Genomic DNA, 15,524 nt, shown 5'->3' with positions numbered 1-15,524 from the left:
ATCATACTGTGTCTTGACTAAATCTCTCTCTCTCTCTCTCTCTCTCTGTGCCACAAATGCAATTTGTAGTAGGAACTTGAAAGTGAAACCCTCGTAAAGACCCATCATATCTGTATGTGGGAGTTCTTGTAATATTGCATTACTGGAAGCTATTCCTGCCTAAAGTGCTTTCCAAACGTGAGCTGAAGACACAAATTCTGCAAAGTGGTTTGAACGGAACTAATACAACTGGAAATGCCTTAGAATAAACAAAAGTGACTATGGCACACACACCTTGGTGGGTGGGTGGGGGGAATAGACTGAGGGGATAGACTGAATTTGTGTACTGCTGAACTGAAACTTTCTGGAACATTCTTAGACGGTTCATCCATAGGAAGTTCTATAATATGGACAGTTATAACTCTGTCCCAGAATCAGTAAACTGTGCCAAGGCAAACAGGTAACATGTTAATAAAGTTGATGATGTTAATGAATTAACTTCATGTAAAATATTGATTTCTTTAAAATAACATGCACTAATTCTAAAACAGGTTGTAGTAGTTATGAATTGAGACCAGTCTCTCACCCCCACCCTCCGTGAGTCTATTATTAGTAACAAAGAGTGAGAGTAAAAGTGTTTGTATGAAACTAATAAAAATAAATGGAAAACATACTTCTGGTAGAAAGTCTCTATTTTTAATTAACAAACCTGTAGTACAAAGTAAGGACTTTTAATTACCAAACATAGATAGAAAATAAGGACTTTTCGTACTTTACAAACTTCTGGTGAAAGTATGAACTCTATATTCAAATGTCTGATAGAAAGCATAGAATACTTTAATTAACAAACTTCTGGTAGAAAGTAAGGTAATATGGAAATTTTAATTTACAATTATCAAGTGGAGAGTACTGACTTATAATTAACGAAGTTGGCAATATTCTTAATATAATACACTTCACACCAGATAGCCCTAATCAGCACTTGCCCTGAATCAGTACTTTTGACCATAAGAACCCAGGGTTCCTGCCACAAATTTAGAAAAGGACTTCAGACCTTTACCAGACCAAAAAATACAAAAATCCAGACCTACTACATGTAATGTGATCCGTTTTTTGACCTGCATGTCCAGACATTCTCTAAATATCAGGCCCACACAGGCACACAAAAAGATCGGTCCAAGAATATAAAATCAAATAAAATTGAAATGAATACTCACTAGCACAACATAAAATTTAATAAATGAAATAATCCATGAAACAACGTTAATACAGATCAGGAAAGCTGAAATTCAATGACTTTTCAATGACCAATATTCAGTTTTCAGTGATTACTCATGGTATCAAATGTTCCGCTTCAGTTATTAATTTAAATACCAAAATAAAAATACAAAACCAATACAGAAATAAATGTAATATGAAAGGGAAATTATGTTTAAAAAGAAAGTCATCATAAACCAGATGTTAACTGTTGCCCTTTAGCTTCTATACTTTCTTCTCCAGCTGCCAAGTTCAGTGCTTTCACTTCAGAGATTCTTATCTAATGGGGATGGGGGGGATGGGGGGTGTGTAACCTACCTGTTACAAAAATAAGGGAGGCAATAGAATAGAAAGGAGGGAGAGGAGGAAATGACCATTTTATATAAATAACACTACAATATCCATCGATCTTTCTTCCAGCTATGCTCTGTTAGAGTCCTAAAGAAATCAAACTCTTTCAAAGATGCTACCTCTAGTTGTATACACATTAATCTCTTGATTTTTCTGAGTGAATCTGTTCCTCACCAGTGTATGAATATTGTTCTATGCTGAGACACCCTTGCTAATGGGTCAAATAAATTACTAGCTTAGCCGGCTGGAACTAGTTTGGAAACTTCCTTATGTTTATTATGCACATTTTTTCACTACTCATTGGTAATGTCTTTTCGACAGTTTAGCTCCAAATTAAAAATGTTCACTAACATAAGCACTGTCTAATTTCACTTTCTTAAATCACTTTTTCTGATAGTGGTATTTTGACCAAACAAATCTATTTGCTTCATAACTGTATTTTTACATTATTTATTAAATTGATCTGAACCCTTCAAAGGCTATATGTAGCTATGCTCAAGGTATCTTGAAAGATGCATTTTTAAGGAGAACTGTTAACATTCTGGATTTACCCTAATTATTACACATTTATGTTTTTGTTTCCTTTTTCACCCATAAATCTTAAGATATTAAAAACTGAAATTACAATTTTCCGGACTTTAGGAATTTGCCAATATGTTAAAAATATAAACAATTTGTATAGTACCCTAAATTAAATAAATGTGTGATATCCCTAAATTTCTTCAAGCGAATTAAGAAGCAGTGAAAACATATATCTCCATGTTATTCCCAAGATAATTGGGCAGTCTCCAATTGTACATTACACTTCAGCTTGTATTGATTTACCCCATAAAAGAAACATAATACATGTGAACCAAAGAATATAAATCCATGTTACTATTTATTGTTTGAATTGAACTCGCTCTTCTATCTGAAACTGAGTAGTAAATAAAAAAACTAAGTTGTACATTTAAACACTTCTCAAGAATAAGATGAGTTAATCCGTGTTTATAAGTCAAGAGATTTTTGCTAACAAAGACAAATGAATAGTCCAGAAGTTCATACTTCAGCAAAACAACTGATAGCCCTGAATCAGCATTTGCACAGCTGGGAAAGAAACCAGAAACTTTACTAGGCCATTAGAATTTCTGACTTGCCATTTCGAAGTGGGAAAGTGAATTGATTTTCAATCCCTTAACAGACATTTTAATGCTGTAAGAATTGCTTTATATCTAAGTAAAATTAAATTCTAGTAAAGAATGAAGTAATTTATCATAACACCGATGAAGCAGCCTAGAACTCACCATGCACTTTGCACTTCATTATCCCCTTCCTGTCAAAGTAACACTCGTCTTCTACCATATCGTCTACGTGTCCACTGATATCTGAAACCAAGAGGTAAATAGCACGTCTTGATAGGAACATTTGGTGCGTTGTATAGAAGGCATACTGCCCTGCAAAGTCCCACACTGTCAAGGGTGCATATTTGCCTAGATCATGTTTTATTTTATCTGCATTCTTTTGCAACAATTGTAAAATTTCCCTGTTGGGATCCTTCATGCGACTTTCACTGAGAACATTTTCTCCAGGTTCTGATCTACCTGTGGTGTGTGCATCAGACTTTGGAAGATTTCTCTGAACTACAGAAGAAGGGAATCCTAGTTGCTGACTAGTAGGAGATGGCAAAGGTTTGACCAAGTCATGTTGAGGAGAATCATGGTCAGGTTCTTCAACAACATGGCCTCTTGCACTGATGTGAGTTCTCTCCCCTTCATGAGGGATTTCAACCTGTTGCTCATTAGCAGCCTCATTTCTCACTGACTGTTTCTCATTCAGGACCTTGCTAAGTCGTTGCAGTCGATAATCCTGTTCTGAATCTGAAAATAAAAAGAGCAGTTAATTCAACTAAATTCTGCATTGCATCAGACAACCAAACTGAAAACAAAATTGAAGAGTAAATTGTCAGTTAGGTACTTATTTTACCATCTCACCTAGATGCCGACTCTATACCACTACTTCAAGAACAGGTATTGCATACATTTAATATGAATTAAGCCATCCAGTATGATTTGTTGAAATGTATCTTTTATAAACTTGTAATAATACAAGAATCATTAAAAAAGTAAAGAAAAAAAAATGAAAACAATAGCAAGAAGGTACATTTACACATAAATTTGGAACTACTTAGGAAGAACAAATGTTTATTTTTTATATATATTTATAATCATAACTCTAGCAGCAACGGTATTTGGGGAAACATCCTTGACAAGTATTAGTAAATTATTTCTCCTGCAAAACTCATCATAGATAAGCCACATACTTCCAATGACTGACTACTGTTCAACAATAAGGAGAAATTGTACTCGTTGCTGACTAAACTGAATTCACAAGCTATAAAAATGAGCAGCTCGGTCAATTCTTTATGTTCACATTATTGGATGATGATCGGACAAGGTAACATTACTAAAATGGTTAAGATATTCAAGATTTTCTGAAAGCTGTTCTGGTTTTCTAAATGTATCAAAGATGTTCCAGAGAATATGACTAAATTATTCTACAAAACATCTTCATCATCTAAGATCAAAGTTTAGCAGCAATCTTCCAACTTGCACTCTTTTGAACCTTTGTAATTTTCCTACGCAACATCATCAAATATCACATGCTCCTGCTTGGTGCTCAAGCTAATTGCAATCAGTAAAACAGTTCTACTTAGACAATGAAATTGACTCTTATGCTATTTTGGAAAAAGATTAAATCTAATCAATAAGCCAGCTTGTGGTACACTAGTCTACAATAAAAACAAAACAATCTAATCAATAAGCCAACATGGAGTGCACCAGTCTACAATGAAACAGAACAATCTTTTTTCTTTAGGCTGCGGGCTCATGGAAACAACGTTTCTGCACCAAAACTGAAAACATCAATCATGAAAGAATGAATCACAAAGGGCTAGTTTAATCCAACTATTTATAAAATGAAATAACACAAAGTTATATGAAAGTATAGTAAAATATATGGTCAACTGTACTAAAAGTTAATCAAGTAAATAATGGAAAGATCTATTTAAGTGAGTAAATAGATGGGCAAGTGGATTAGCTTTCTATACATGAAAAATAAGTTCTTGTTAAATCTTGGTGCAAAGATGCGGACAGAACAAAAGTTATAGACATGCTTCAAGTTACCACATTTTGTGATTGTATCATGAACGGTGCCAAAAAATCAACCAAAATACAAAAAGGTTTACCCAGATCAGTGACAAGTGTAACAAAGATCACAGTGACACACTTTTCTATTTCTATACAGATCAAATCGTTTACCTGACCTAGTTCTGTGATTCTGAGTAGCAAACGATATAAATTGAGTATGATTCCATAAACCTTTTTCAAGCATGAGACAAATGCAAAAATGGAAGCAATAGTGGATTTATCTATACTTACTCAGCTAGCTAGTTTGACCCCTCACCTCCACATTTAATGTAACATGGACATAAAGCATAACTCATGCATGTTTCACTTTTCCATGCATCACAGTGTGGGAGTTAATCCCATCCACACTCACACCATAACCAGTGGAGGGCTGTATAGTCACAAATCACCATACACACCAGACAAGGCCATATAGTGCATCATCAGTGCAGAGTGTACTGGTTGACATTACTTACCTTTAAATGACCAATAATGATGACCACACATGGAAGGATAGATGTCACAGTGATATACAATCAGAAACCATTTGAAGAATAAGTGTTTTAAATGTCAATTATATATTTAGCAAAACAAAATTGTTTCAAAAGATTTTTGTATATTTAATGCATGCTACATAAAGGACAGCGATCCTACGGAGGTCAGAAGAAACGCTTCAAAGACATTCTAAAAGCTGCGTTGAAAGCATTCAAAATAAACCCTGATTCCTGGGAGCAAACAGCAAGTGAATGAGTCTCATGACGTTCCTCAGTGAACAAAAGCTCCAGGTTGTGAGAATCTACCAGGACAGCAGCTGCAGAGCTGAAGAGGCAAGCCAGTAAAGTATGTGCCATCAACCCTCACGGAGATGTCCCACTCATCCCTTGTCCCTTACGCAAATGAACTTTCCATGCAAGGACTGGCCTCATCAGCAACCTGCACACACACAGACCAGAACCTGCCCCTCCAACCCTCAGATAACTAGAGTGGTCCTTGTCTACTCGACGGACAAACAACAATATTAATGAAGCCATCCAACTTGAAGCGTCATATTTGACAGCCCAAATTATAAGTCAGAAACAAACAATATAAGTTTATAAATTGTCACCAATTAAACTGAAATATATGTATTTTTGAAATGAACAATTGTGTATTGATAAAATAGCATCATTCAATAATTAATCCCTCGCTCCTGTTCTGTTATGTGCAGTTGGGGATGGTAAACTAATCTAATTTTAATTATGTAATACTTACGGGTCACTAATGTGTAACTTAACCTATCCTGATAAAGGAAAACCCTCATGGATGTCAGATGTACTGCTCTCCTGGGGCCCCGACCGGCCGATTGGTCTAAAGCGCTCATGGGGCGCTCACCAGTTATTATGTACTTTTGAGAGAGTGATGTATGTAATGTGAAGCTGTTTGCATTTAAAACATGCACAATAGAGAGAATGGTGGCGTACCTCTCTGCTACATTAATGTAAGGTGGATATTTCTTTGGATATTGTACTTTTGGAAATGGTACATGATTTAAACACACTGCTAACTAAAATGAATGCTCCCTTGTGCAAAAAAAAGTCAGCCTGAATTTGTCTAAAGTACACTATCCATAGCAGTATTAAGATAGGGAAAATGAATTTTGCCAGACTAGACAATACCAGCTTCTGAAAGGGCAATGAATTACCAAATATATAAAATGTAAAAAAAAAAGTTATTGGCTCTTTTTTTATACAATTTACCTCTGAAGTTCAGGAAGTGAAAATGACCATATAGAGCTAGCACTTTTTTGAAAGGTGCACATATAGAGTAAGGCCAAGATGTATACTCTAGAACCCATATTACACCCATCAATCATACATCAAAATAAAGGGAATTAAAGGTTCTTTGAATTGTACCTAAAATATACAAGGTCTTCTTTAAATAGCCAGTATAACCAGTGAGGAAAGCCAGGGAAATTCTTTTTCTTTAAAATCCTAACCCTATGCAAAATACAAAACTGTAGAGCGCCACCTCGCCGTTCGGATCACTGCCATCTCACCTCTGTCTGCATGGGTTTGAGTCCAAGACTCAGCTAGCGTGGGTACATGGGAAAGACTGCCAGTAGCTTCTCGTGCGTCGGTGGTTCTTCCCTGGGTTTTCCAGGGTTCTTCCTCCAGCAGTTATACTGTCTGCCATGTATAGCCTATCTTGTGCTGAAAAATGGTGTTAAACCCTACAACAACAAGAACAACTGCTCTCCTATTCTAGAAATCACTTAGAACAGATCCAGTATGATTCCATGTGATAACCCCATGCACATCTGCACTTCCTCAATCTTCTCTTGGACTTTGCTTAATGAAGGATATCAGAGCTAGGTGGGAGGAGAGTATCTAACAATAGGAACAGGTAAGTAAAACTGAAACTACTTTACCCCCACCCCACCCCACCTGAAAAAGAAACCACATTTTAATACTAATAACACAGCCGCCTGTGGCTACTGTGTAGCTGATTTTGTCTGGCGGAAAGTTGGTGACCTCAACTAACAAAATTACCTTATAGTACAGTCAATCTATAGATGTTGTGTAGCAGCAGTCTGGGTCATAATTTGTGCTGCAACTAACAGACACACCCCAAAAGAAAAATAAAGAATTCACTTTCTGGTATAAGAAACAAAGGTGTGTGTGATTTAGATTTTTAACGTAGCTTTAACAATTTTCCAGTCATATCGCTATGATGTCTGCGATGTAGCAGTTTAAAGTGATGTCTAGCACTGGGGCATTATGCCACAGACATGTAGCATGATGTCCCACCCAGTCACATTATCCTGACACCAGGCCGACCAGTCCTAACACTAACCTTTTAATGCTGAGCGCCAAGCGAGGCAGCTGTTAGTACCATTTTTAGAAGACTTTGGTACGACCTGGGGGGTGTTTTGAACCCATGACCTCCAACATCCGGGGTGGACACTCTAACCACTAGGCCACTGGAGCGGTCAAGAAACAAAGGTAGAAAGAAAATGCCATGTGATCACCAAAACAGAACCTTCATAACGTCCTTTAACAATGAATGATTGAGATATGCCCAAGAAGTATTGATGGCCCTTCCTCAATGGACTGTTACCGTCATGAATGACAGGCAGGGATGATAATAAGCTCTCTAGAGAGTGAGTGATATCCCTCTGGAGATGAATGTTGAAATATCAGCTGGGTCCTAGAAGGGAAGGAAAAGCCTGTGAAGATGCCAAATATAACGTAATTGCCCTAACTGGAGAACAGAGTCCATCCTGGTTGTCTCCAGGCCATGAATGGAACTGGGGATCTTAATCATGGATGACAGCACTTAGAGAAGCTGGCCATGGCCTTTATGTGAAGTACTGCTTTTACACATTTATGTCTGTATATGCTAACATATAGGGTACAACTTCTCTCTTTACTTGAAAGTAGTGAACAGAATGTATAAGGAATCAAGATACTTAATTTGACATAGAGAGAAATGTTTGTATGATGAAAGGAGAAATACAATAATGTGAAATAAAAACATACCTTTCTTCCTCAATGTCCATTCACGGCTGGATAATGAAACATCACAGCAATGCAAATGGACATCAATGCCCTCTGTGCTGCATCTTTCAGAAATGTTGACATCCTTTCCAAGAAGCCGTCTGATAAGGGTTGTCTTCCCAACACCCAAATGTCCAACAACCATAACTCGTATACTGTATATTTTCTCCTTTCCATCTTTTAGTGCATTTTCAAATAGTTGGATAGATCTGTCATCCATATTCATAATTTCTATAGGAATTCCTGTGCCTGCAATTGATGATTAGTTACATGTTACTGAAATAAAACCCGGGCAAACTAAAATTATGTTAGATATCCACCTCGACAATTGAGTGAATTGGGTAGGACCATGATAATAAGAACCCACAAAATATATTCATGTTTTCCAGTTTCTCAGCTTAATCAACTTTTAATGAAGACCCAGACATATTTTTTTCACTATTCAAAAAGAAAAATGAAAACAAATTATTTTGGAATATTGCAACCAGTCGACATCTGAATTCTTTTATTGAGAACAGTATAAGAGAGTATGTCCATCAATCAAGATGCTTACTATTTATCACAATATGTTTAAGCGCCTACTTGATATAGACCAGAAACATTATTTAATAATGACCACCTTTACATCTTCTTTGTTAATTGTCACCATCTTCAAACCAAACCAAACGTACAGTACTGCTATATGTGTTGCTTTCGTTCTCACTTTAACTATGCAATTATTGTAAAATAAATGAAAGTATTATTTGTTTGGGGAATTTTATACTGTTTGGTGAGCATGGGTCTCTGCTGGGGAGCATTCTAAGGTAGGTTATATTGTTTTAATGACTGTAAATAGACAGCAGCACTGTTATTAGCACTCTTGTAGACAAAAATGAGCTTTTCTTGAATGGCTTCAGTCTCTAATAGGTAATATTTTTAACTAATCACCAAAGTTTTCCCTGGGGCCCTGAATGGCCGAGTGGTATAACATACCTCAATCAGCTACATGCACAAATCAATTTCAGGAATCTTGTTTTTATTCTTGGGGGAAAAAAGTGTTAGGGTTGGTGATGAAAAATGAAGACAGTTAGCTGACTGGAAACTCATACTTTTTGTTTGTTTTTTAATCAATCTATTTAATGGGTCAATTAATAGTTATTATTTTAACAAAATTAAGACAGCTATTAATAACACAGAGAATGTTAAGTTCATGGTGTTGAATATGCTAGATACAGTCGGTTTTCCTATTTCGACAGACATCGCATACTTCATGTTGATATGATGTTTGCAGTATGTGCAAATAATTAAATGCTCCTCCTTGCTGCTGAGCTTGACAAAGTCAATGTCTATGGCCCTGAAGTTTTTAAATTTAGCTTTGCTGACAGCATATTGCTTCTACAACCACACTCTTTAAAAATGAATCACACCTGAACACTATTCCGACAAGTTAATTAACCATGTTTTGCATTGTATTTCATGGTGTACAAATTTGACTTCAAACAAACATTGCCGCTGATCACAAACTTTAATATTAAAGGTCGCTTCCGCATTTTCATTCAATGCCATGATGTGTAATAATATCTGTTCTTCAACATATCTCTCTGATGTACTTAATTTCAGATGAATTGGGCTGTTCTTTATTTACTGTATGTATGCAAATTAGCTAAATGGACTTATGATACGTCGCCCTAGGTATTGTAAGCAAATTGTAAGCAAATATATTATCTTTGAAAGGTTGTTGTTTATCTCAACTAGCTTAAATTCTAATTTCCTTACACCAGCTGTTTGCCCCAAGTATAGGATTAGCTAAGTTTAAGAAGGACTGTTTGTTGCTCATACACATACTACAAATTACATGCATGTATCGCAGTGGTAAAAAAGAGGGTTTTCTATGTTGCTGGAAAATCCTTGTAGCAAAGATTCCTGAAAATAGTGTTTCTTAAAATAGCACATATTTTATTTAAGGACATGTATTTTTTTTACTATCAGAGTGGTTGTGATTATGTGAGTGTTCTGCACATGTATACTGGGTTTATATTTGACAATGCTAACACTGCTATTTCTTTCTTTGTATAAGCATTGAATGCTTGGGGAAACAAAACAGACAAGTTAATTTTTTTCATTCAGGCTCAGATTTCAATAATTTGTTGTAGGCTTATATGAAAAGATAGCTTATTATCAAATTGGATTACATGGCTTTTTTTGGTCACATGCACTGATCCCCACTGAACCCCCCCCCCCAACCACCACCACTGTCTGGGAATGTTATGTATGGTGTAAAGCTCTTGCCTTCACCGATTACTGTCATTTCTCATATGTCCATGTGGGTTAGAGTCTCAGGCTCAGTCTATGTGCGATGTGAGAAAGCTTGTCAGTAGCTTCCTGTGGGTTGGTGAGTCTTCCAAGGGTTTTCACAGGTTTATCCTCCACCAATTATACTGGCCACCACATATAGCTTATCAAGTGCTGAAAAATAGTGTTAAGCCCACAACAATGGCAAAAACAATAAAAATGAAGTTTTCCTCATTTTCTCTTTGACCTGATATTAGCCTGAATGCTCTTTCATGATGATGTGCTTGGTTTGCTATATTCATTTATCATCTGAATTACCCAATATGATACTTATAAGTTACTGCATTTGTATGGGGAAAATATGAATGAGTTTTTTGGATGGAATACTGCACGACCTTGCGAGTGCAGTATATCCATCCGACAAAATGAGTTCATATTTTCCCATACAGATACAGTAACCTTTTTATTATATGCTCATTTTCTTATTCTACCTAAGGCTTAATTATATAAACAAAATACACTACAAGATACAACGTAAATGAATATATGCCATATTCCAAACTAAATACACAAGTGCAGATTTATGATTACACAACAACATTACTAATGCGCACATAACTCCGCCCAGATAAATGTCAACTTAGTTGCACGCTCGACATAACTTTCAAAAGAAAATGGCATGTCTAGATAAATTGAAATTTGCAGTCAAACTGTGAATGAATGCGTACTGCAACAACTTTTCCATTTGATCTGGAATGAATAGATTTTGGTATTTTGTTTCGATTCGACGAAAGTTTATGATTTTGGACTGGATTCATCTGTGCAAATTGTACATGAAATACATCAGATTGAAGCAGTGTGGGAGAAGCGTGTTTACATCTGCAAGTGTGTTTGTTCTGTCATTGACTATTTGAAATCATAATGTGGGACAAATATGATATGTTTCAATTGCAATTATCAAAAAGACGCTACATACTGAATTTAATGTTTATTTCATTTTGAGTACAGTAAGGAAGATGTAATTGCACTTGGACTATAGTCAAAAATACAGTACAATTTTCAAATGTGTAATCAAGCTTGAGAACTCAAGACATGGCTCATGCAATTCGGATTTACAAAACTAAGAAAGTACATTTTGAGGAAATTCAGGATGTAAAACTGTAAGTATCTTTTTTGCCATTCTTATTACCAGATAAAGGAGACAGTTTATGCCTTTATAGCTTGCATGTTATTTGTAGGTACCAAGCAATTTTATGAAATCTGGTGTCTATCGCAAAATTGAAACAATGTATCAAAAAGTTAACATGGAATGTAGCAAAACAGTTGGTATGTTGCAGTCCACAAAACATCTGCTTTAGTTCATTCCGAAACAAATTTAATCAACCAAAATGTAGTGCGCCTACTATGCGAATGTACCTGATTTGTTTACAAAGTAGTTCCTAATAAACTATTGGGCACACGTGTCCTGCGCATGGGTGCAATATGATGGTGTGCAATATCGTAAAATATTGAACGATTCTGATAATGTAAAGATAACGGAGAAAAAAATGAGAATATAATAATGTTAGGAATTGCAGATGAATACAAAAAATATACTAGCTTCATGTCCACATGGGCAATTCGAGACTATGTTAAGTAAGATGTTTTGCCAAATAATGTTCTGTATCATTATTATTATGCACAACGTTAAATGTATTTCACGATGTCCACCATCTTTATTTTGGAGGCAATTTATGTATAGGAGGTACCTCAGATTACCACTATGCGGGGTATGCAATCATTATTGAACACCAATAAACCGTTGATATAACTAGCTTTTATGTTGAATAAGTTATGCTCAACAAGAAAATAATGCACTTACCTTCTCCTGCATGGATAATGCATTAGGATGGTGCATGTTCTAATTTTCCCACACTACCAACTTGTTTGGAGGCCAATGTTTACTGTTTAAACGTATGCCACAAGAATTTTACTGTTTGATCATACGTTTGTGATTAAGATTGTATTAATATAATTAGTATTTAATTTTTGTTTTAAATCTCAATAATTTGACGATATTTAAGATTTATTGAGTCTTAAATACTTGTTAGCAATATGTACTATTTTGACAGAGTGTTACACTCTGTGTAGTGCAACCAAAGGTTATAAATACAGGTGTCGTGCACACCATTCAGTTTCCCTTCAACCGCCATCTGATTCATTTGCAAATGCAATACATAATGTATAATCGGCTTCCAAAAGTTATAGGGAATGTTATCATTCTCTAAGTAGAAATTGACTGGAAATAATCATATTAGAAAAATATACATTTATTTCTGCAATATAAAAATTTAGTAAATTTCTGTACCAAGAAAAATCAAAGACAAAGATAAAGCGTTGAGTACTCTTACGTAGGGATATAGGTATTACAGTACATTTGTATGACTTCATATTTTTATCGTGAAAGAAATGGTCGCCTGTTTCACCTATTAATTCTATTCATTTGAATCCATTTGTATTGGGATTTCAATGTTACCTCTATGAATATTCTAAAATTATTATAGTAAATTCAATTTGATCAATATTATTATTTAATACAAATTGTTGAGACTGTTGGTTATATTTATATGTACATTCTGTTATATTAATTTATTGACTAGGAAGAGAATAAGTAAATTCTATTATATTGATTTGTTTATTGATATTTTAAGACTAAAATAAATCCTCTATTTTTCTCATTCAGATTTTTATGTTGTTTATATAATTAAATAAATAATTTCCTCACATATAAGTAGCTAGTATAAGAAGCCATTATTTCTACAGAGATTTCGTCTGTTGTCAGACTACTTTATATGTACTACCAGTGCATTATACTACTGCAACCAATTCAAGGTCTCAGTTTAAGGATTGCCGGAGTTTGGAAACAGGAAGAAATTCTCTAAATGTAAGTGAGCTTGCACTGGGAAGTTAAACCGGGGCGAGCACGTTACAGTACTATAGTAATCGCTTTGAATTACTGCGTTTAATACTATAGTTCTAAAGTACCCCCCTTAGAACAATAATAATAGCTTTGAATTACCCAATATAATACTAAAGTAAAAGCTTCGCATTACCCTATATAGTACTACAGTAATAACTTTGAATTACCCCATACAGTACTATAGCAGTAGCTTTGAATTACCCAATATAATGCTAAGTAAAAGCTTTAAATTTTCCAATATAGTACTATAGTAACAGCTTTAAATTACCACATATTGTACCATAGTAATAGGTTTGAATTACCCATTATTGTACTACATTAATAGAATATGAATCATCCCATATAGTACTATAATTTTTGAATGACCTCACGATAGTACTATAGGATTTAGTTTTCCGATGTTTTATTCTCATTTGATGAATTATCCCATATACAGCAGTTATAATAGTAGCAACAAGGGATGATTTTTTCATAATTAAAGAATATATAAAAATGGAAAGTTTCCTACATAATTTGAGTATGCAGATTTCCAAAATGAAACCATCTTTATATCTTTTCAAATAAATTCACAGGAAGCATTCAAGCACATGTACCGTCCACCATTTTTAATTCAGAAGCCTCCCTGTACCTTTTTATCACCCTCCTCCCAAACTTTTTTGCATGAATTACTGTATTTTTTAGTCATACACAAGTTGAAATTATATGTTGCTTTTAAAATGGAATATTTTCTGCTTAATTAGAGTGTGCAGATTTTAAAAATGAGACATCTTTATGATATCTTTTCAAATAAATTCACAAGAAGCATTCAAACACATGTACCGTCCACCATTTTTAATATTGGTCTTTGGCAATTTTTGAAAATTCTTGACCTCATGTTTTTTCAAGCTGAAATTTGCATATTTCTTGCATATAATTTATATAAAAATGTTTTGTGAACATTCAGCTTTAAGAATAAATTGACTTTTTATATCTTCCAGGTAATTCAGCATCCCCCCTGTGCCTTTTTTCACCCCCCCAGCACATTTTTGCACGAAATACTATATTTTTGAGTCATACACAAGTTGAAATTATATGTTGCTTTTAAAATGGAATATTTTCTGCTTAATTAGAGTGTGCAGATTTCAAAAATGAGACATCTTTATATCTTTTCAAATAAATTCACAGGAAGATTTCAAACACATGAACCATTCACCATTTTTAATATTGGTCTTTGGTCACTTTTTGAAAATTCTTGACCTCATGTTACTTCATGCTGAAAGTTGCATATTTTTTACATATAGTTATATAAAAATGTTGTGAACATTCAGCTTCAAGAATACGTATTTTTTGTATGTTCCAGGTACTTCTGAAGACTTTCTGTGCCTTTTTATCACACGCCCCCAACATGTTTGCATGCAATAGCATAATCATGAGTCATACCAAGTTGAAATTGTATGTTACTCTTAAAACCAATAGTGCATATTCATTACAGTGTTCTTGTACATATATACATTTATCTGAAATCACAATTTAGTAAATAACAATTGCTATTTTAGAATTTAGTTATCATAAGATATATTTGGTCAGTTTTCCTATCTATAAAATAAAATCAATAACAAAAGGTTTTCCAATAGTGTCAACTTAGGATGGGGCAACATTACGTTTTGGATGTCCTAAATTTGCGATATTTTCATAATAATTCTGACCATTGTTTTGAGCAATATTACATAGTTCATGAAGTAAAGACAATTGTGGTATCATATATAGAGAAGAAACTGGCACTGAATTGATTCTCAAGAAATGTTTATGATTATGTATTTGTATAAATGGAGAAATACTACAGATCGTTTCTCTATTCCTTGGCTTATGATGACAATATTCATACTGATATTCACAAAAAATGACATGACAACTTTTACCTCTTTTCTGTCCCTACAAAACATGAACATTTTAATTTTAATACCAGTGTCTCTAGATAAGAACCGTATGTAGAACAGATGACCTGACAATGATAATATCTCAGTGATC

General features: G+C 34.5%; 1 protein-coding gene across 3 annotated transcripts in view; it reads right to left on the bottom strand.

Moving 5' to 3' along the window:
- The window catches only part of LOC149774661 (uncharacterized), a 141,681-nt gene that overhangs the window by 79,199 nt on the left and 46,958 nt on the right, over window positions 1-15,524 (bottom strand). For all 3 annotated transcript variants that reach the window (XR_016416736.1, XM_089944847.1, XM_089944848.1), the window contains 2 exons: window positions 8,270-8,536; window positions 2,871-3,443 (listed from right to left, as the gene is read on the bottom strand). Coding sequence is in view for 2 of the 3 variants with exons in the window: in XM_089944847.1 (XP_089800973.1) it covers window positions 2,871-3,443; window positions 8,270-8,536 (840 nt within the window). In the remaining variant the exon portion in view is untranslated. The remainder of the gene's footprint in view (window positions 1-2,870; window positions 3,444-8,269; window positions 8,537-15,524) is intronic.

The sequence above is a fragment of the Sinohyriopsis cumingii genome, unplaced genomic scaffold, assembly GCF_028554795.1.
Source record: "Sinohyriopsis cumingii isolate HCF-2022 unplaced genomic scaffold, ASM2855479v2 utg000160l, whole genome shotgun sequence".
Taxonomy (NCBI): Eukaryota; Metazoa; Mollusca; class Bivalvia; order Unionida; family Unionidae; genus Sinohyriopsis; species Sinohyriopsis cumingii.
This window is presented reverse-complemented; position numbering and strand designations above follow the sequence as displayed.